Source organism: Myotis myotis, unplaced genomic scaffold (genome assembly GCF_014108235.1).
Source record: "Myotis myotis isolate mMyoMyo1 unplaced genomic scaffold, mMyoMyo1.p scaffold_m19_p_13, whole genome shotgun sequence".
NCBI classification, from domain to species: Eukaryota; Metazoa; Chordata; class Mammalia; order Chiroptera; family Vespertilionidae; genus Myotis; species Myotis myotis.
Genome location: NW_023416317.1, coordinates 24,482,001 through 24,504,660, shown reverse-complemented (window position 1 = coordinate 24,504,660; position 22,660 = coordinate 24,482,001). Strand labels below are relative to the sequence as shown.

Below are 22,660 nucleotides of genomic sequence, written 5' to 3'. Positions count from 1 at the left end.
CAAGGGCATGTACCTTGGTTGCGGGCCCGTACCCAGCGGGGGTGTGTGCAGGAGGCGGCTGATCGATGTTTCTCTCTCATTGATGTTTCTAACTCTCTATCCCTCTCCCTTCCTCTCTGTAAAAAATCAATAAAATATATTTTAAAAAGAAATACTTGGGAAGGAGTTAGCAAATTGACTTTGTCCGATCTGATAGGGGAAAAGTGGGCTCTCTGTGTGATTTCTCTTATTGTGATGGTGGCTACCTCTTAACATGTTTGATTTATTTGCATGTTTCTTTTTTTGTGAATTGTGTTTTCGTATCCTTTGGTTACTTTTAACTGGGCACTTGGTCTTTTCTTATTGATTTTTGGAGTGCCCTTATTACATTATAGAAACCAATTATTTGTCTGTGAATTGAACGGCAAATATTTTTTCCCAGTGTGCCACCTGACCTTGGATATTGCTTAAGGTATTTATTACCATGCAGAAAGTTGACTTTTATGTGGTTGAATTTATCAACCTTTTTTTCTTTTACAGCTTCTGGCATTTGCGTCACGCTTAGAAAAGCTTCCCCTGCACTGAAAACATTTGTTTAAGCTTTCACATGTTTTCCTCTAGTGTGCATGTGGTTTCATTTTTTATGTTTAAATTTTCACTCTTTGCATTTCATTTTGGTGTAATTTGCAAATTAGATGTCGAACTCCCCCGCCCCCTTTTTTTTTTCTAGGTGCTAGGAAAACAGCACGTTGGGTCCCATTCATCTACTTGTCTGGTTCCTCCAAGTCTAGCTTGGGATAATTCCTGTCCACTTCTCCTTGGTTCCAATTTTATTTATTTATTTATTTATTTATTTATTCATTCATCGTAATCCTCACCTGAGAATATTTTTTCCATTGCGGGGTGTTTGTGGGAGGCAACCAATAAATGTTTCTCTCTTGCACGATGTTTCTCTCTCTCTCTATCCCTCTCTCTCTTCTTATCTCTCTAAAATCAATACAAACATATTTTTAAAAGTTAAAGGATAAATCATAAAGAAAATCTTTAAAGGGAGAGGGAGTGGGTGGAGGTGAAAGAGGGAATTGGGGATAAATGGTGATGGAAAAAAATTAAATTTAATTAAATTTTTAAAAATAAAAACATCAACATACAGACAAAAGACTTCCATGGCTTAAAAACATCCAGAACTACAATAACTATAACTACGAAATCACCAAAAATAAATAAAACAGCTTCAAAATAAAAAGGTAAACAAAGGACTAGGAACACACACTTGCAATCAGTATGCAAGACATTAACTGCTTTCTCATAAAAATTAATTCACACATATTGACAAGAAAAATGCCAATACCCCAGGAGTCAAAGCTCATGCACAGATAAGTCAGAAAGTGGGGAACATATACGTGGGAAAATATTCACCTGCACAATTAATCAAAGGGATACAACCTAACGCAGTAATAAAGTACTTTTATTCTCTTTCTAATAATCACCAGAAAAAAAATTATAATATTTTGCGCTGACAAAGGGGTAGTGAAACTGGCAATCTCAAATGCCACCAGTGGCAGCACCCATTTGGAAAACAAGTTGGCAATATAGAGTAAGGGCCATAAAAATGTTTACTTCAGTAAATTCAGTAATAATCTGAAGCATTAAAGCTATTTGAAAAGATAAAGGAGACACTTATTAGATCCCTAATAGGTACCTTGCTCTTTACATATCTTATCTCCAATTCTCTCAATAATCTCATGAGGTCTATATTCTTTGCTCCGTTGACAGATAAGAAAACCCAGGCTCTGTGAGGTTAGGCCTCAGTCCAAGGCCACATGGCTTATAAGTTACAGAACTGGCCTTTGACCTGAGCTGATCCGGTTCTAAAGCCTCTGGGCTCTCAGCTCCCCTTGGCTGCTTGGGAGTCAGAGCCCTGGCCCCCCCTTCAGGCCAGCTCACCCACCTGATGAATTGTGGGAGGTGGGGGCAGGTGGTCAGGAGGTGGTTTGCTTTGAAAAGTCTCTAAGGTTTCTGTAAGCTCTGAGCTTTTGTGAATCTATTGCTGTAAGTCAACCTCAGGAAGGATAAACACAGAAAAAAGTAAGAATTGTGCAGAAAATATTAGACACATTTCATTTCCCCCTTCAGTTTTGTGACTTTCAGCCAAGATTAATCTTTGTTTTGGATTTTCATTTTGGGAATGTTGGTGTTTTCTGAATTAAAATGAGCTGCTTACTATGTTTCAGTGCCTATTTATTTATTGAACAAATATATTGTAATGGTTAAAAGTGCAGGTTCTATATGTGTGAGTTCATTATAGTACTATTGCACATTTTCTCTTTGAAATTATATTAAAAATAAATAGCTATTTTTAAAAAGTTAAGGGGGTGGGGTTGAACTGTTTGAGTTGGATCCAGAGCTCAGGCGTGCTAGCTGTGTGTCCTTGCCTCAGTTACCTCATCTGTTGATGATGTTCTCTGCCTCACAGGGTTGTTATGTGAATCAACCATATCACTTACTACTTACTATTCTAGTATGCCTTGTGGCATTAGGCCTGATATACTTATTAGCTCTCAATCATTGTTAGCTATTTTTGTTAATATTAACTTTGTTACTACATTAACCAACTTGCTTTGGAGTTGTTTGGTTTCTGAAAATGTTTTCTAACAGAAAGCATTGCTTTTCCTGGTAGAGCAAATGTGGGCAGGACCCCAACGTTATTAGAGGGAATCTGAGGAGGAAGATAAAACCTAAATTGCCCAGAACCATAATGAGGGAATGAACTAAGAGAAAACAATCTATAGAATTTTAAATGTGCAAACTATAACTGAGGCTGAGAAAAGGGCTGCACAGATTAATACTAATCTGGTGTCAGAAGCTTCTAGCTAAGGTTGACCTCTTGTATCATCTTTAAGTCTTTCCCTTCTAGAGAGGCAGGTGAAGGTACAAACTTAAGCTGAATCCCAGACGATCCCGTCCACACCTACTGAACAAACAAAGCTCCTCAATTCTCACCTACTCTAAGTTATGTGGTCAATATCTATTTGTAAAAAGTGCAAATATTGTTAATTATAAGAATATCCAAATTCTCACAACATAGTTAACCTAAGCCTGGTGAAGGTGGTTAGTTGACCTCTCCAATACCAAACTCTGTAAATCCACAAGAGCCTCAGAGGCTGGGGAAGGGAGTGGGGCTGGAGGGCGGGGGAGGGGGGGTGGGGTGGGGTGGGGTAGGTGGAGGAGCAGGCCATCCAAGGGCACAAAGCTGCAGAAGGAAGACAAAGACATTGGGAGGATGTCTCCTTGGGACCTGGGACACTCCTTCAGGTCAAAGACACCCTCCCTCTGCAAGTGTGTGCATAGCTTCCCAGTGATTTCCATGTTCTACAAGATCTTTCTTCAGAAGAAGGAAAAGAATGACCTTCACTTAATGTCAATATTGCCAGAGAGGACATCAACAGGTGATCACTGGAACATATATTAGGATTCTATTACAAGTGATAGAAAAACTAACTCAATTGTTTTAGGTTTTAAGAAAAGGAATGTAATGCTACATGAAACAGGAAAGTCTGGGTCTGGCTGGTTGTGGGTCTGGCTGGTTGTGGGTCTGGCTGGTTGTGGGTCTGGCTGGTTGTGGGTCTGGCTGGTTTTAGTGCTCAACAGATGCCAGCAGGACCCTGCATGACTTCAGGCTCAGCAATCTCTGTGTAAAGGTAGCTGAAGTGACCCCAGCCTTCCCTTCTCCCAAGGTTCAAGTTCAGGGGAAAAGTCAGAAGACATTTGGGGGCTTCCTCAAAAATCCTGAGATTCACTTTGATTGGATCCAGTTGGGTATGTGTTCATCCCTGAACCAATTACAGTGACCAGGGGCATGTGCAATTTTGATTGGCCAGGCCTGAGTCACATGCTCTGTGTAACACTAAGACCTGAATTAGATTATTATGTTTGAGTTCCTTGCATATAGTTATACTTCATTTGTCTACAAACAACCCCCCTCTACACACACACACACACACACACACACACACACACACACACTGGGGTGGGGAGGGGACTGTGCTTGGCATCTCTTCATCCACAGTGGCTAGATCAGTGCCTGGCTCCTAGCATACAGTACATACTCAGTAAATGGCCATTGAAATAAACGGAATTGTAGATAATGAAGTATTAACTGGAGAACTGAGATGATTGTCCATATGACTTAGCAAAACAAGGCAACACAAGCACAGCTTTGGCCCTGATTATCTGGCTTTCTTTCTCCTTTTGGAACCATCCAACCCAAGTCAATGAAGGACACTACCTATTTTAGACTCTGGATAGTGGTAACAATGAAATAACCTGAAATTAAGAAGTTTTAGTCATCCAATAAGTTTTGTTTCATTAGAATTTACTTCAGAGTTAGAATCACAGTTTCTCTTCTGCCTTAGCTAATTGTGAAATAAGTATATATTAAGCACCACCTGAATGCTCAGTTCTACATGCCGGTGGATCATGGTAGTAGAATATTACAAAAATAAATCATGAGGCCCTCATTCCAGAGATTGAGGCCAGAGCCACTTCCATTTTAAAAAAATTTTATTTATTGATTTGAGAGAGAAACATTAATTTGTTGTTTCACTCATCCATGAACCTACTGGTTGACTCTTGCATGTGCCCCTACTGGGGATCATACCCACAACCCTGGCAAATCGGGACATAGCTCCAACCAACTAAACTAATAGGCCAGGGACATTCCTAGCATATTTTAATTTTATTTTTTAAAATATATTTTTATTAATTTCAGAGAGGAAGGAAGAGGGAGAGAGATAGAAACATCAATGATGAGAGAGAATTATTATCAGTTGCCTCCTGCACACCCCACACTGGGGACCAAGCCCAAAACCTGGGCATGTATGTGCCCTTGGCCAGAATCAAACCCGGGACCCTTCAGTCCACAGGCTGACACTCTATTCACTGAAACAAACCAGCTAGGGCCTGGTATATTTTTTAAAATGTAAAATGCCAAAGCAGATAGTTAAAATGGTGATGATATATTTTAAATGCTTATATTCAACAAATTAATTCTTTTTTTTTTTTTTTTAAAGATCTCACATTTATTACTGAATCAACCTTCTATTTCAGGGGGAAAAAATCAACAGAGCAAAATCTCAAGTTCATTAATCTTCCAATTAAAATGCCCCAACTGTCCAGACAGTAGCATCTTTTCAATCATTTAAGGGTGTAGGCAACCTGGATACAGCATAAATATGTGAGTCATCTCTCATGTGTGATTTCTCATAGGCCCAGTTTGGTTCTTCTCCAATGTCTCCTCTTCGAGTTGTACCTGATTTTATTACCAGTTTTCATCCAAATCCATTGGGGAATGGGCCGATTCTGCTTTTGTTTCTTGGCCAGGAACCTCTTGATCCTGAAAGTCTTGTGGGAAGACATGGTGAAGGAGAGGCGAACTCGCGCACCTCGATGGCGGAGAAAGAGCACAAATTAATCCTTTTAAATCATAATCCCATTATAACCATAACAGAAATTAATGATGCTTTTTGCAAGATAATTACAGGATTTATTTTAAAACTTAATTTATAGCTTAATTTATTTTTTATTAAAAAATATTTTAAATTGATTTTTTAGAGAGAGGAAGGGAGAGGGATAGAGAAATAGAAACATCTATGAGAGGGAAATATTGATTGGCTGCCTCCTGCATGCCCCCTACCGGGGATCGAGCTGGCAACCTGGGCATGTGCTCTAACTGGGAATCAAACCATGAACTCCTAGTTCATGGTCCAACACTCAAGCAGGCTGATTGCACTTTTCAAAGATGATTGTGGCAATATGTCCCACCCATATGAGTTTCTCTAACCTTGACAGGTCCCCATCAAGAGAAAGAATCTGTTTTCCCTGCCCTTGAACCTGGGTGGGCTTGTGACTGTTTCAATCAGGAGAGTATGGCGCACCTTCTGCATTGTTTGCTAGTGCTCTGAGTTGCCATGTAAGAATTCTGATGACCCTGAGGCCACCATGCTGGAAAGACCAGGAGGAGGTGCTCTGTCAGATAGTCCCAGATAATTCTCTCTCTCTCTCTCTCTCTCTCTCTCTCTCTCTCTCTCTCTCTCACACACACACACACACACACACACCCCCTTCAGCCACCCCCGCAGAGGTGCCAGGCATAGGAGTAAAGAAACCATCTTGGCGGTGGACCCTCCAGCCCCAGCCATTGGAGTCCTTTCTCCTGAGGCCCCAGACATCCCGGGGCAAGCCGTCGCTGATAGGTCCTGTCTGCATTCCTAACCCAGACAATCTGTGAGCATCCTATATAATAAAAGACTAATATGCAAATCAACCAAATGGTGGAACAACCGGTTGCTATGATGCGCACTGACCACTGGGGGCAGAAGCTCAACGCAGGAGCTGCCCCCTGGTGGACAGTGTGCTCCCACAGTGGGGAGTACCACTCAGCCAGAAGCCAGGATCACGGCTGGTGGACATCCCTCGAGGGGTCCCAGACTGCAAGAGGGCCCAGGCCGGGCTGAGACCACCCCTTCCCCTCCTCCCCCCAGTGCATGAGTGTGGTGCACTGGGCCTCTAGTTATAAAATAGTTGATGTTTTTGTTTTTGTTTTTTTTAAATATATTTTATTGATTTTTTACAGAGAGGAAGGGAGAGGGATAGAGAGTTAGAAACATCGATGAGAGAGAAACATCGACCAGCTGCCTCCTGCACACCTCCCACTGGGGATGTGCCCGCAACCAAGGTACATGCCCTTGACCGGAATCGAACCTGGGACCTTTCAGTCCGCAGGCCGACGCTCTATCCACTGAGCCAAACCGGTTTGGCATAGTTGATGTTTTATACCCGAGTTTGTGGTGACTTGTTACTCAACAATGGGCTATTGGAGTAATGGTCTACCACAGACAGTGGGATCTGGTGACAAGACTCCATGTTAAAACTGTATGCTGGGTGGTTTCTCCTTTTGCTGGTATTCTCGTTAGTGTACCTCTGTGACCTTGTTTGGGGAGAGCTGGCAAATTTTAAGACCCTTCTGGGGCCATATAACCTTCCTGGCTTCTCTCCAGAATCAGCTCCATAATTTCTGAGCCCATTGCAAACTGAAATGTGGGGCCCCTCTTTCACGAAGAAGGAAAAAGTGCCATCAAAAGTATTACAGCCGCCCTAACCTGTTTGGCTCAGTGGATAGAGCGTCGGCCTGCGGACTGAAAGGTCCCAGGTTCGATTCCGGTCAAGGGCATGTACCTTGGTTGCGGGCACATCCCCAGTGGGAGGTGTGCAGGAGGCAGCTGACCGCTGTTTCTCTCTCATCGATGTTTCTAACTCTCTATCCCTCTCCCTTCCTCTCTGTAGAAAACGAATAAAATATTTTAAATGGTAAAAAAAAAAAAAAAGTATTACAGTGTAGAACTTTTTCCTTTCTCTTGACCTGTCACAGCGTTTTCTGTTTGCTATTTAATGTTGGGTTCCTGGAGGTGCAGGGATCTTCACAGGGTGAGTGCAGCCTCCACTAGGGCCCATGTGTGCCTGCTGGCTGCAGGATCTTTCCCAGGGCTGCTGGAGGGGGTAGAGGAAGGGAGGCTGGGCAGGACTTGGCACGCAGGTTGCAGGTGGAGGGAAGTGTCAGAAAGGAAGGGGAGTAGGGAGCTGGCTAGAACCCCTGAGAGTCAGGAGGCAGGACCACGTGTGAGCAGAGGTTCCAAAGCCCCTATTTGCATGCTCCATTGTCCCATCCGACTTCACTTATCAAAACACAAATTCAGAGATAAAATTATCAAGAATTTTAAGATAGAGACCACAGACCATTAAAACCCAAGCTCTGGGCCTTCTGAGTGCAGGCAGGGGTCTGCCCTGACCTCATGCTCATGAAGCCCGCTCTGCTTCTCACCAACACAAGATGCTTTAGTAAGGGTCTCAGCCTCACCAAAGCCCCGTGACACGTGTTATTACCCCCGTTTCACAGATTGGAAAACCTTTCAGACGGGTGTATTAGCTTGTTGGCCTGACCCGAGTTACACAGCTAATAGGAAGAGTAGCTGGAAATTCAGTCTGCCCTGGCCTGTATGGCTCAGTTGATTTGGCATCATCCCGGGCACCAAGGGGTTGCTAGTTTGATCCCTGGGCCTGGGTTGTGGGCTCTATCCCTGGTGGGGTGTGTGGAGGAGGCAGCCACTCAATGTGTTGCTCTCACATTGATGTTTCTCTCTCTCTCTCCCTCTCCTTTCCTCTCTCTCTCTTAAAATTAATTAAAAAGAAATTCAATGCCTGATTCCAAAATGTGTCCTTCTCTGCCAGTTGACACGATGAGAGACTGAGAAAAGACAGTGTAATGAGGTGGGGGCTGAAGTGGGAAACGCACAAAAATTCAGAGAAAGGACAAACACTGTAGGTCGCAGCGGCCAGAGAAGGCTCCGTAGAGATGTGGTCCTAGAGCTGGGTTGAAAGTCGGGAAGAGCATTTTCAGCAGAGGGGAGAGTGTGAGCTGCTTCTCCAGGTGCACTGGGCTCCGCAGGCCTGAGAGGAGAACGGGCACCCTTCCTGGGACAGGAGGAGCCAGGCCAGTGAAATAGGCCAGAACCTCAGAGGCAGGCCTCCAACAGGAAAGGGATGCCCTTTACCGAATGTCATAGAGGCGGTGAGGCCTGGGCGTGGGAAAGCCTCCTGGAGGGATGTTTCCATGAGGAGAGGCATCCAGGGGTGGCTGTGGAAGGCAGACGGCTGGGGCTTAATGGAGGGATGGGTGAGAAAATTGAGCCCGAGTCCACACTATTTTTAGATACATTTGGCCCTAAAAGGGAAGAAAGAATGATGAGGGTGGCAACTGAAAGGGGGAAAGACACACTTGAAAATTCTGGTGTTTTTCTTCTTCAAGACCTGGCAGACTTGTTTATTTAGGGCAGAAAGCAGTAAGTCGGGGGAGGTGTTGGAGAGGAAGGGAATGAGGAGCAAGACTCCCTGAGCACCTGCTGCATGCCGGGGCCTGTCCTTCTCTGTTTCATTCCTTCCCAATGACCCCGGAAGGCAGGTGTTCCTACTCCGACATCACCTGAGGGAGAGGCCACGCATCACAGCCAGGAGGGCCCAGCTGGCATTTGATCTCCTGCTGGTCTGACTTCAGAGCCCATGCCTGCTACTCCGCAGAGGAGAGGGGAGGGACTATAGCCACCCCTGGATGCCTCTCCTCACCGAAACATGCTCCAGGAGGGTTTCCCGCCCAGGCGTCTCCGCCTCTATGACATTCGGTAAAGGGCATCCCTTTCCTGTGGGAGGCCTGCCTCTGAGGTTCTGGTCCTTTTCACTGGCCTGACGCCTCCTGTCCCAGGAAAGGTGCCCGTTCTGTTCTCAGGCTTGCAGCTCCCAGCAAACCTGGAGAAGCAGCTCACACTCTCCCCTCTGCTGAAAATGCTCTTCCCGACTTTCAACCCCAGCTCAAGGACCACATCTCTGGGGAGCCTCCTCTGGCAGCTGCGACCTACAGTGTTTGTTCTCAGAAGCTGCTGAATAAAGAATATGGTGGAAAGGCGGCAGCTCAGGCTCCTGCTGGAAGTGGTTTTCAGGTTTAAGGTATGGTCTGGGGATGATGGGAGGAAGTCGGAGGAGGTGGAGCCATGGAGATGGTAGCAGAGACTGACCGAGGCCCTGTGTTGGCTACACCTCAGAGGCAGATGGACCCCATCGGTCACTGTCAGTGGGGCTGATGTGAGAGACACATCAATTTGTTGCCTCCTGCATGTGCCCAGACCAGGGCTGGGGATTGAACTTGCAACCCAGGTACATGCCCTTGACCAGGAATTGAACCCGTGACCCTTTGTTCTGCGGGCTGACACTCTAACCACTGAACCAAACCAGCCAGGGCTAAACTTTAAATCATTTATTATTATTATTTTTAAAATATATTTTATTGATTTTTTACAGAGAGGAAAAGAGAGGGACAGAGTTAGAAACATCGATCAGCTACCTCCTCACATTCCCCACTGGGGATGTGCCCGCAACCAAGGTACATGCCCTTGACTGGAATCGAACCCGGGACCCCCCAGTCCGCAGGCCGACGCTCTATCCACTGAGCCAAACCGGTCAGGGCTATTTACTTGTTATTATTATTAACATATTTTTATTGATTTCAGAGAGGAAGGGAGAGAGATAGGAACATCAATGAAAACTTAGCTGTTTTCCAAACATGTGCTAAGTCACACCTCCTATGCCTTTGCCCATACTGTTCCCACCTCTGACTCTGCTCTCCCTCTCTTCTCAGTCTGGAAAATTCTGACTCCTCCTTTAGAATTCAGTTTAAATGTGGCCTCTGCAGAGACCTCTGTGACCCTCCCTGGCAGAACTGGTAGCTCCCTCCCCTTTCTGGGTGCCCTCCCACAGAACTTGGATAGCTCGCCATTAGAGTACATTGGGATCACCTGGTGGGGTAACTGTTTGTTTACCTGGCGCCCTCTCCAGCACTCAGTCCAGGCCAGCCCACACTTCAAACCCATCTGTGACTAAAATTAAACTCACCAGAGAGGCAGGATGGAATGGAAAGGCCACGGGACTGGGAGTCAGACCAAATATGACTCCATCCTCTGTCCTCTTCCCACCTCCCCAGCCTCATCTCCTCCCCAGCCTTCTCTGTGCTCTGACCACACTGGCCTGCACTCCTTTCCCACTTCATGGCCCTTCAGTGCTGTTCCAACTGCTTAGCATGCTCTTCCCCTGGCTCTCGCTCATGTCTCAGTGCCCAGCTTAACCACCACCTAAGAGAAGTCTACAGGCATTCCCCTCCCCCTTCTATCATGCTCTAGTCCAGCGGTTCTCAACCTGTGGGTCGAGACCCCTTTGGCGGTCGAACGACCCTTTCACAGGGGTCGCCTAAGACCATCCTGCATATCAGATATTTACATGACGATTCATCACAGTAGCAACATGACAGTTACGAAGTAGCAACGAAAATAATTTTATGGTTGGGTCACAACATGAGGAACTGTATTTAAAGGGCCAGAAGGTTGAGAAGCACTGCTCTAGTCATTCCCTTTATTGATTTATCACAATCCTAACTCTCGTGTTGATATATTGGTTCACTTGTTTGCCGCTTGTCTCCCTGCTAGACCTCGAGGGCAGGGACTTTGACTTGTTCAGTGCAGGGCCTGGCACATATTAAGGACAACGTTAATCTTCGTGAGGAATAAACAAATGAACAGGTTCAGATCCCTGTTCCACCACTTCCCAGCTTTGCCCTTGGATTAATTACCCTCTCAGAAGGCTTCCTCATTTGAAGATCAGGCCTTTCAAGTTGAGATGAGTAAGGGAGATTGTGTAAAATGTCTGATCATATGAAGAGGCTCCATGAAAGGTAACTATTATTTGTGAAGTTTTTCTTTCCTTCATCTGAAAAGTGCACCCTTTTGCCAGGCTTAGAGACCTGGTGTTTTTTCCCAAAGAATTTTTTTATTGAGGTGTAACAAATGTATAGAAAAGTGCACATACCAGTTACTGGTATATATGTAGGTACATATAATATACACACACCCATGTAACCACCTCCTAAATTAAGGAGTAGAGCATTCCAATACCCAGGCAAGTTTCCATAGTAGTCTCCCCAATCACTCCTCCCACCGAGCATACCTCCTGTTCTTCCCCTCCTCTGTTTGATCCGAGATCATGGCATGTCCAGTCTTCCTTGATGCCATTTCTGACTCATTCCTTTCCCCCTTTTCTCTCCTGAGACCTTTCCGAATAACCCTAGCTCTCCTGACCTCTCCTACCACCTGTGGATGAAAAAAAGGGGTTCTATGGGAAGTAGATGGGTGGGTATTCATGGCCCAGGTATAGAGCTTCTCTACTAAAAGGCTTATCTTTGCCTTAAGTAAGCCCTATCCTTTGTTTCTGTGAATCTAGGTTAACACACCTTTGAAATGCTCCCTTTCACAACCCTCCTTTCTTTCTTTTTTTTTAAACATATTTTTATTGATTTCAGAGATGAAGGGAGAGGGAGAGATAGAAACATCATTGATGAGAGAGAATCATCGATTGGCTGCCTCCTGCATAGCCCCCACTGGGGATCGAGCCTGCAAGCAAGGTATGTGCTCTGACCAGGAATTGAACCAGAGACCTCCTGGTTCATAGGTCAGCGCTCAGCTGCTGAGCCACACCAGCCGGGCTCATACCCCTCCTTCTAATACGAGTCCACCCTAATATGGGTTCAACAACCTTGTAATCCAGTCTCTGCCTTGCTTTCTCCCTCCATGTGATCTTCCTTATGGCCTCTCCTTAATTTCAAAGGCAAAAAAGAAACTGCAAAACTGTTATTCTCTGGAGGATTTGAGATCTTGCTCCCTGGCATGTGTCACCAGTTTGGCTCAAATAAACTCTTATAAAAATTCTCTACAGGTTTGGACATTTCTTCAACACACCAAATCAGAGAGAGGTTTCAAAGTGGGGACATGCAACCCAGCGGAGTGCAAGGTGATTCCTGCAATTCCACTCCTGGTATATGCCTGAGAAAACTGAAAACAGGTACTCCAACAAGTACATATACATGCATGCTCATAGCAATCACTATGCACAATAGCAAAGAAATGGAAACAGCCCAAATGTCCATCAACAAATGAATGGGTAAACAAAGTGGTACATATTTACCTATTTAGCTATAAAAAAGAATGACGTAATGACACGTGCAACCACATGGATGAACCTTCGTAAACATTATGCTAAGTGAAAGAAGCCAGACACAAAAGGTCACATATTGTATGATTCCATTTATATGAAATACCCAGAACAGATACAGCCACGGTGATAGAACACACATATTGGTGGCTGCTAGGGGCTGGGTGGGGGTGGGATAGAAGAAACTGTTTAATGGGTTTTACTTTGGAGTGATGGAAATGTTTTGGAACTAGATGGTGGTGGTGGTTGTACAACCTTGTAAATGTACTAATTGCTACTATAAAATGGTTAGTTTCATGCAGTGTGAATTTTACCTCAAAAATTTTTTTGAAAAAATTAAGTCGGCACTTTTTTTTTCTTCTTTTTTTGGCACGATATTGATCAGCTGAGAGGTTTGAATGAGGCACAGGTTCCTGAAGATTTCTAAGCTGTGAAGTGCAGGACAAATACCTGGGTCAACTGAAAGGAATGGCCTAGGGTCAGCAGGTGTGGCTTTGCCTCTCTGCCCTAAATAGTGATGATGATAAGAGATAGCTATAGTAATTACAGCTGACACTTTTAGTGTAAATGAGCCAGGCACTATTTTAAGTGCTTTACATCTTCAACTCACCAAAGTCTTACCTTGCTATCAGGTGGGTGCCATCATGTTTTCTTTGTAGATGAGGAAGCTAAGGACCTGAGGTCTAAAGGACTTTTCCAAGTCACAGTTGAAGAAGCGGCAGAGTACAAATTTGAACCTGGGCAGTTAGACTCCACAAACTGAAGTCTAAAACCCAAGGCTCTGTGCTAAGTGCTTCCTATTATCTAATCCTATGAAGTAGGTGTTGCTGTTATGTTAAAGAAAAAAAACGACAGGCCCAGAATGTGTCACTCATATTAAAAGCCCATGATACCAAACCTAGACTTAATACCTGATCTAATCGCAGATTCAACCTCTCCCAGACACAATTTTCTGTTCAAGCACCGGTAAGGTAATCTGTCACACAGGCCCTTTCCATCCCCCATGGAAAGAAGAGGCAATCTGTATGATAAAACCCTTTCCCTTCTCTTCCCCCAAAGAAAAGATGTTACTGCCCCATCCCCAATAGCTCCCTTGCCCCACCCTTCTTCCTACAAAAACCTTCCATTTCGTACCCCTAGGAGCACCTTTCTAGTTGCTGGGTAGGATGCTGCCTGATATCGCTCAATAAGGTCAATTAGATCTTCAAGATTACTCAATTGGATTTTTTAAAAAAATATATATATTTTTTATTGATTTTTAGAGAGAGGGAGAGGGAGAAACATCGTCGTGAGAATGAAACATTGATAGGCTGCCTCCTGCACACCCCCTACTGGGGATTAAGCCGGTAACCCCAGGCATTTGCCCTGACTGGGAATCCAACCGGCAACTTTTAGGTGCATAGGAAGACCCCTTACACTGGGCTGAATTTTGGTTTTTTTTAGTGATTCCTATTTAAAAAAAACAAACAAAAAACAACGCCCCTCATACTTCCTCCGCATTCAATGCCTTCATCTTTCCCCTGCACTTACTAGTATTTTCATGTTGGTCCACATACTCCAACATTATCTCATTGTGCTTCACTTTATTTTTCTTTAATACTGCACATATTGCCTGAATATTATTTATAGGAAACTGGTTGCATAAACGGAGCTAGCTCCACAGTATGGAAGACCTATCATCTATCTGTTAAAAAAGAATGAGCCAGCCCTACGGCTTCCTATAAATAGTGCGAGTGTATCTCTAATGCAAACAATATGGCAATAAACATCTTTGCACATACCTTTTTTGTGCATAGGTGTTCATATTGCTTTGGAATTCGTACCTAGAAGTGGCATTGGTGGGAGGAGGGGTATGTACATTAAACATGTCAATAGAGAATCAATTGCCCTCCCCAGACCCATTCCGGCCAGTGCTGATGGAGGGCGGGTCCACGACGGGCTTTCATCTGTTTTGGACCACCCTGGATATTACCACTTTTTAACTTCTTGCCAATCTGATGGCGGGGAAAAGGAACCACCAATTTACAGATGAGGAAACTGAGTTTCAGAAAAGTTTAGGGACTTTCCCACCTAACCGGTAAGTGGTGGAGTCGCGATTTGATAACCCTAGCGCCCGACTCTGGAGGGGATGCGCCCAAGCTGGACAGCCGTCGACGCCGAGCATCCTCAGGTACTTCCCGGCCTTGCGATGCTGGCAAGTTGGCCTCCCTCCCTCTGGCCTCAGACCCCTGGGAGGCGGCCAATCGCTGGCCCTTCTCAGCTGCCAACAGCCCCTCCCAAGCGCCGGCGACGATTGGCCCTACAGCCTGCCCATCTCCGAAATGGCGACCAGCTGGACGGCGAGGCCACGCCCCTTCCCAGGGAGGCGGGGCCTACATTCAGGCCAGAGCGATAGATACCCGAGCCAGGCGGGCTCGCGCAGAAGCAGAGAGACGGTGGCGCCGCAGGTCGGGAGGAGGAGGGCCGAGCGGACCGCTCGCTTGCCGGGGCCGCCCGAGAGTTTCTTCATCGCGGGCGCTGGGGCCGCCATCTTAGATGGAGGGAGTAAGACGAGAAGGAGCGTGAGACGAGAAGGGTTCCCTGCCGCTCTCCTTGGGCCCCACAGAGGGCCGGCTGCCCGGGCTTTGGGGCGTGTGCCCTGAGGCGCGCAGCACGAGTGCGACGATGCGGGGGCTGCCCGGGGCCCCGTCCCCTGGGCTGGGGACGCGCCGAATGTGACTGCCTCCCGCTCCCTCACCCGGCGCGGGGAGGAGGAGCGGGCCAGACGCTGCCGCCGGACGGACGACGGGACACGGAGGCGGCCCGGCTCCTTCAGGTAGGCGGCGGGGCCGAAGCCTGGATGCCGGGGGAGACGGGCGGCGGGGCTGAAAGGGTCGCTTCCCCGTCGGCCCGGACTGGGCGGCGCTGACGGAGTGGCCCCGCGGCTGGTGGGTGGAGGGCCCCAGCCAGGCCGCTGTCACCCCGGTGGCGTTGGCGGGCGGGGACCCCGGGGCCCTGTGTCATGGCCGGCGAGCCGAGTTCCCACATCTCCGCTCTAATTTCCTTGTGTTTCGGGGGAACGTGCCGGCGCCACCCCTGTATCCCGTGCACATTCCTCACGTTTTGGTAATGGGAAAAGCCGCCCGGAGCTGCCCCGTATTGTGTTGTCACTCAGATGAGCTCATTCCTTTTCTTGGGGGCGGGGAGGGGGGGGCGCGGAGTGTGGGACCCGGGCTGGCATCTTCTCTCAGGGACCGTCACTCAAGTGACAGCCTTTTTAGGGAAGACGAGAGGAACCCGGGACCAGTGGAGGATCTGATAGGTCACTGCCCCCCCCCCCCCCGAAGGCATAGGGACCTCGCCTGGGGTTTCAGGACTCGCGGGGTTATTAACGAAAGGTTTGGGGTGCTTATGCTGAGCACTGGTCTCGGGATGCTTTGGAATGAAGGCCCAGGGCTGTCTTTTGTGTGGAGCGAGAGCCGCCGGGCCGCTTCAGCTCTGCAGCTGCACCACGGGCTCTGCAGCGCCAGGCGATGCCGGGAGAGAGGAGTTTGGACGCCCGGGGAGGCGAGGCGGCGGTGTTCATTCATTGTTCCCGTGGCGGGGCTCTGGGTGTGCCTCTGGTGCTCCTCTTCTGGTGGGAAGAGTGATAGGCTCTCCCGTGTCTCCTGGAGACGGGGCCGGGCTCCGGAGGAGCACTCGGTCTGTGTGGGGATGAATTCGGCGCCCGTCCGTGGAGTATTTCTGCTGGCCTGGTCCTTTGGGGGCTGAGTGGGGGGAATCTACCCTCTGTTGCCCCCCCGCCCCCCGGGCGTGAAAACAATGCGCCGTGATGGGGACGGACTGACGGACCCAGTGGGAACTGGGAACTGGCTTTTCCTTGGGGGAGTCGAGGCAGCGTGTCCCCTGGAGGGGACTTTTGCACCGAGGTTTGTTTGGATGAGTAAGTGCTCGCCAGGTGGGGAGGGCAGAGCATGCTCAAGCGAAGGAACAGCTGGTGCGAAGCGCAGAGCCATGCTGGGGTTGGGATGAGTTTGGGGAGCAGCAAATAGTCTGGGGTGCTGGAAGGAAGTGGTGAGAGATGAGGGCCTAAAGGAAGAGGTGTCTAGATTGTGAAGGCTCTTTGTGGAAGATAGTGAACTAGTTGATTACATTTGGATTATTTTAAATGTGTTGCTTGTTCTTTTTTTTTTTCTTGCTGATGACTAATTTCCCCCCTTGATGATGTTGAAGCTGATAGTAATTGAAAAGATTTACTTTGTTAAACCCAGTTAAGAATATTTTTGGTAAGTGCTTTACACAGTGAATAAACTGAACTCATATTCCTAGGGATTCTTGCAGAAGATTCTTCTAAAGCAACGATTTTCAACCGGTGTGCCATGGCACACTGGTGTGTCTCAAGAATTTTTAAAACATGCAACACCTGCCCGGGCCGGGTACTTCAGTTAGAACATTGTCTCCATTGGACTCAAGGTTGCTGTTCCTTCTGTCTTCTCCCTTCAGGGCACAGACAGGAATCAATGCATAGATTAGTGGAACAAGTAGTCCATGTTTCTCTCTCTCTCCCTCCCTCCCTCCCCCCTAGACTCCCTCTTCTTCCCTCTCCCAGCCTCCCTTCTCTCTCTCTCTCTCTCTCTCTCTCTCTCTCTCTCTCTCTCTCTCTCTCTCTCTAAAAAAAAGCAACACTTAGATTTTTAAATAAAAAGACAACAGCCAGCCAACAATAGCTGTCCTGTGTGAATGAATCAAATTATATCCTTTTTTTGTCAGAAAGGCAAAAAATATATTTTTTTGTGTATGCCGCATAATTTTAGTAATTAGTTTGTGTGTGCTATGAGATGAAAAAAGTTGAAAATCACTCTTTTAAAGTTATAACTTGCTCACAAAAATGTTGACTTTATAAATGTAGTACACTGTACTCGTACTGCATTTTAAATGACTACTGTCCAGTCATATAGAAATTGGCAGGTTATGTAAAACGTCTGAAAAAGTGTAGAATGCAAGTGAGTATTTTAAGTTTAGTAAATGTGTTTTGTACAGTAAACTGTATCTTTGGATTGAGTCCATGGATTCCAATTCTGTTATAAAGTCTTTAGCTTTATGAACACGATTTCCCCAAAAGAGCTGTATTGTGATTAATGCTATGTTAAAGTGTTGTTTATTATCATATTAACAGACTTCAGCTAACAGTTTCTAAATCTTTCTTGAGTTGTGATGCTCTTGATGTTGATGGAAGGAGACTAGACTTTGGATGGAATATATAGGTGATGTGTTATGAAATTGTACACCTGAAACTTATATTATTAACTAATGTTATCCCCCACAACTTGTCTTAAAAAAAAAAAAAAGACTCTTTTGGCTTATTTTCACTCTTACCACTTCAAGGACTAAACTGCTTAAATTGCAACAGAAGCATTTGACCCAGTTGAACACTGGATACTTGGGAAAATAAACCCGTTACAGTTTCTGTTGTAAAAGCTTATCTTTTAGGTATGTGGTGTTTATGAGCATAAATCATAGTGGAATTGCTTAGTCTTGTTAAACTCTTGTTAGTAGTTGAAAAAAAAGTGTATGCCTTCAAAGTAAAAGACTTGAGTGAAATACATTAAAATATTTTAAGGGATTTGGTTTAGCTGAAGAAAACAGTGAGAAGCAGATTAAGCTGGTCATTTATGATGAAAAGAATCTAAAAGATGAAATGGAGAATGTTTAAAATCAAGTGTATTACAACTGCTCTGAAACTAGTTGCTTTTAGTTTAAAACATGGCACTTGTGGAAATCACAGTAGGTGGTTTTCTCTGAAGATTAAAAACTTGGAAATTAAATTTCACTTTTCCAGAAGCACTAGATTACTTATTAAATGGAAAATATAATTAATATCTTCAAATTACTATTTTAAGTAGCCTTGTTAGATGTATGATTCTGTTGCACTTTAATTTCAGATAAAACTTTGTTGATAACCTACTGCCTAAAAATAGAAAAATGTTAGATGAGGGAGTGCTTTTGTTTTGCATGTTAGGAACATAATAGGCCATACATAATAATCCTGGTCTTGGGAGGAGCTTGTTAGCCAAACAGCATGCCTTAATGTTGATCTGCAGAAGAGAATTTTAAATATTGCTTTTGAAAGACAGTGGACTAACGTGATACTAGGGGGTTTATGAAACCACAAAATCGTGACTTAAAAAGTTTTTTGTTTTGTTTTTAAATTGTGCAAAATCACGGAAGTCTCATTTCTTTAAAACAAATTACTGTAGTTGGAAAATTGCTCACCTTGACTAAATTAATTGGAAACTAAGGAACACTGGGCTGATTTAGGATGGGTTTGTAATATTTAGGTTGTCTTATTTTGTGTGTGTATGTGTGTTCATGTATGTGTATGGGTGGAAAAGGATTCCTATTTAACAAACAGACTAGGTTCAAAATGTAATACCAGATATTTGTGCTGCTAAATTCAGTTAGTATTTCATGTGTAGGGCTAAATTAACCTTGCTTATTATCTTCATGATAGTAATGGCTGGGTATTTTATTCTTGCCTTAAAGTTGTGAGTAAAAATTCCTTAATAATGTATTAAAGTTTTCATCTTTAATTTTACATTGGTTGAGTCATCTTTTCCTTAATTTCTCCCAGAATACTTATGTAGCTCTCAGCGATTTTAGTAGTTAACTTCAGATGTTAGCCTTTCTTCTAAAATTACTCCTAGGATCTCATTTTAACCAAGGAAAATGTCAAGTGGGTGTTGTTTCTTTGTTACTGGTTTTGGCCCAGGCTGTGTGAAGTCTCTTTGGCAAATCACTCACAAAGTGTATTAATTGCCTCACATTCCAATCAGTGTACATAGTTTTTCTTGAGAAACACTTGACACATAGTTTTATTTTTAGACCAGATTCTAAGGGATTTTATTGGGTGGGATTAACAATTCTAAAACTAGTTTAGAATTTTAAAACTTTTGTAACTAAGAGATTGTTTACGTTTTTGGTTAATGAATGAGAAGCAACAGGCAGTGGTAATTGATGGCAATCAAAATCCAATATCTGATTGCTTATGAGACCATGTGGACTACACCAGTGTCATTTTCTCTTTTTACTTGTTGGATTTTATTTACTGTCATTTAATAGCGAGAGTTAAGTACATTGCCCTAGCCTAGCTGGTTTGGCTCAGTGGATAGAATGTCAGCCTGCGGACTGAGGGGTCCCGGGTTCAATTCTGGTCAAGGGCACATACCTGGGTTTTGGGCTCGATCCCTGGGGTGGGGGTTGGGGGGCAGTGTGCAGGAGGCAGCCAATCGATGCTTCTCTCTCATCATTGAGGTTTCTGTCTGTCTCTCTCCCTCTCCCTCTCCCTTCCTCTCTGAAATCAATAAAAATATATTAAAAAAGAAAGAAAAAGAAAAACTGGTGAAAAAATCTTTAAAAAAAAGTTAAGTACACCTTTACTGTCTTAGTTAAGATGTGTGTTTTATTTATTTTTTAATCAGTCTCTATGCAGTCTCCACTTCCCGTCATTGGTTATTAGGGTTCTCTCCAGCTAGTCTTCAGTTGATTATTCAGGGTGGCTTTTTTTGTATTTTTTAAAAATATTTTTTATTGGTTTCAGAGAGGAAGGGAGAGGGAGAAACATCAACAATGAGAGAAAATCATCAATCGGCTGCCTCCTGCAAACCCCACACTGGGGATCGAGCCCACAACCTGGGCATGTGCCCTTGACTGGAATCGAACCTGGGACCCTTCAGTCTGCAGGCTGACACTCTTATCCACTGAGTCAAACCAGCTAGGGTTTTTTTTTTTGTATTTTTGTTGTAATTTCAGTTTGGTCCTGGGAGTGTAGCATCCACTTACCCGCCGCCATTTTTAGTCTCAAGAGGTGTTTTGGGGTTTTTTTCTCTTTTTACACTCAATCTGTATGGAAAGCAAAAGTTTTCTGATTTTTTTTTGAAGCTACTTAATGCTAGGAATCACATTTGGACAAAGTATTTACCTTTCTCCATCCATGTACATTTCTTTTTTAAAAAAATATATTTTATTGATTTTTTTTTTTACAGAGAGGAAGGGAGAGGGATAGAGAGAAACATCAATGAGAGAGAAACATTGATCAGCTGCCTCCTGCACACCCCCCACTGGGGATATGCCCACACCCAAGGTACATGCCCTTGACCGGAATCGAAGCAGGGACTCTTCAGTCCACAGGCACTGAGCCAAACCGGTTAGGGCCCATGTACATTTCTAATGGAAGAGTCAGTCAGACTAGTTAATGTTTAACTATGCTAATATGTCTTTACATTTATGAGTTTTCATTCTTAAAATGGGTATTTTGGAGGCATCCTTTTCAGCCTCGGTTAACTTTTAACATCTTCCTTTACCTAGGCTTGAGATAGATGAAATCCTGTTTTCTTTGGAAAAATGTGACTCTTCTCTTTGGCAAATCTCATTAGGAAGCTTAGAGCTTCTGGATACAGATAGATCATTCAGAAAGGAGCTCCCATTTGATTTAAGAAAGTTTGTTTACAATAAAAAACATTGGAAAGAGTTAAAATGTTCAACAGCAAAATTATGTAAACTGTGGTATAGCCACTTGATGAGGCACTATGCTTTTCATTAAATATGACATGTATGAAGCATTTATGGCATGGAAAATGCTGAACACAAAATTATGTGTCTGGAATATAAAAAATTAAAACAGCGGAATATTATTTAGGAACAAATACTGATATATTCTCCAACATGTGTGAACCTTGCAAACATTATGTCGAATGAAAGAATTCAGGCAGAAAAGACCACATATTGTATGATTCCATTTATATGAAATGTTCAGTATAGACAGATCTACAGAGACAGACAGACTAGTGGTTGCCAGGGGCTGGGGGGAGTGGGGATCGGGCAATGACTGTGATAGGAGTTTTTTTTGGGGGGGGGGGGAGTGATGAAAATGTTCTAAAATTGATTGTGGAGATGGATGCACAACTCTGTGAATATAATAAAAACCATTGAATTGTACAGTTAAAATATGTGATTTGTATGGTATGTGAATTGTATCTTAAAAACTACATATAGGAAGAAAATACATGTAGATGTTAACAATGGTTGTTAAACAGTAAACATAAGGATAATGTTCCTCTTTATACTTTCCATATTCTCTGAATATATTGTTTAAAAATAAAAAAATACATTTAATAAAATTAAATCAGTACAATTTATGGTATGGGCCCTTACATCACTACATTCAGTCACTATCAGATTACATTGACAACTATATTTTTTAGCTTCTTTCAACTACTTTCTATTTCAGATTAGTTCTAGCTTTTATTACTGTTTGCCTTTACTGTTAAGCCTCTGAACTGAACTCCTTTTTCTTTTTTTAAATCCTTACTCAAGGATATGGTTGTTTTTTTTTTAATTGATTTTTAGAGAGAGAGGAAGGGAGAGTGTGAGAGAAACATCAATCAGCTCCTTACCATACACACCCTGACTGGGAATCAAACCCACAATCTGGGTATATGCTCTGACCAGGAATTGAACCCCCAAACTTTTGGTGTACAGCACACCACTCCAGTCACTGAGCAACCTGGCCAGCGCTGAGCTCCTTTTTTGTTTTTCTCCATGCCAGTGCATGATCCATTGTGACTGCCAGATTCACTTTCTTAATGTGCAGATTAAAAAAAATGAAGTTTTAATAATTTTTTGAATAGATAATACAGTCACATGCCACAGAATTGAAAGGATACAGGAAGTTATGTTGTGCAGAGTAATGCTACCTTCCTGCTTGTTCCCCCAATTACTCAGCTTTCTTTCATGGAGAAATCTTATATATCCTTTTTATGATGACACAAGAATATTCAAGTGTAGATGTGCTTACCTTCTTTGTGCAAATATTCCAAGAGTTTCCTCCATTACTTATCAGAATACGCTTACCGTTCTTCTGTGTCTTGCTAACATGGACTCCTCATACTATTTTTTAGAATTAAAAAACCATTTTTATTAGCACTTAAGTAGATGCAGGTTACACCTGTTTGGTGCAGGGCGAATAAGGTAAGTTCCTGCCTTCAATGACTTTAATGAAGAG

General features: G+C 44.1%; 2 protein-coding genes across 3 annotated transcripts in view; one reads left to right on the top strand and one right to left on the bottom strand.

The window, feature by feature from the left end:
• Window positions 1-5,114: 5,114 nt before the first annotated feature.
• On the bottom strand, window positions 5,115-5,431 carry LOC118668648 (60S ribosomal protein L39-like). The gene has a single exon (XM_036333835.1). The coding sequence runs from the start codon at window positions 5,395-5,397 to the stop codon at window positions 5,242-5,244; it is 156 nt and encodes a 51-aa protein (XP_036189728.1). The 5' UTR covers window positions 5,398-5,431; the 3' UTR covers window positions 5,115-5,241.
• Window positions 5,432-15,301: 9,870 nt separating this feature from the next.
• Window positions 15,302-22,660, top strand: part of RAF1 (Raf-1 proto-oncogene, serine/threonine kinase) — a 75,609-nt gene continuing 68,250 nt past the window's right edge. For both annotated transcript variants that reach the window (XM_036332227.1, XM_036332226.1), the window contains exon 1: window positions 15,302-15,436. The gene's annotated coding sequence lies outside the window, so the exon portion shown is untranslated. The remainder of the gene's footprint in view (window positions 15,437-22,660) is intronic.

Excerpts from the sequence above, each read along its gene's own strand:
- LOC118668648 (XM_036333835.1), bottom strand. The coding sequence starts at position 5,397 with ATGTCTTCCCACAAGACTTTCAGGATCAAGAGGTTCCTGGCCAAGAAA.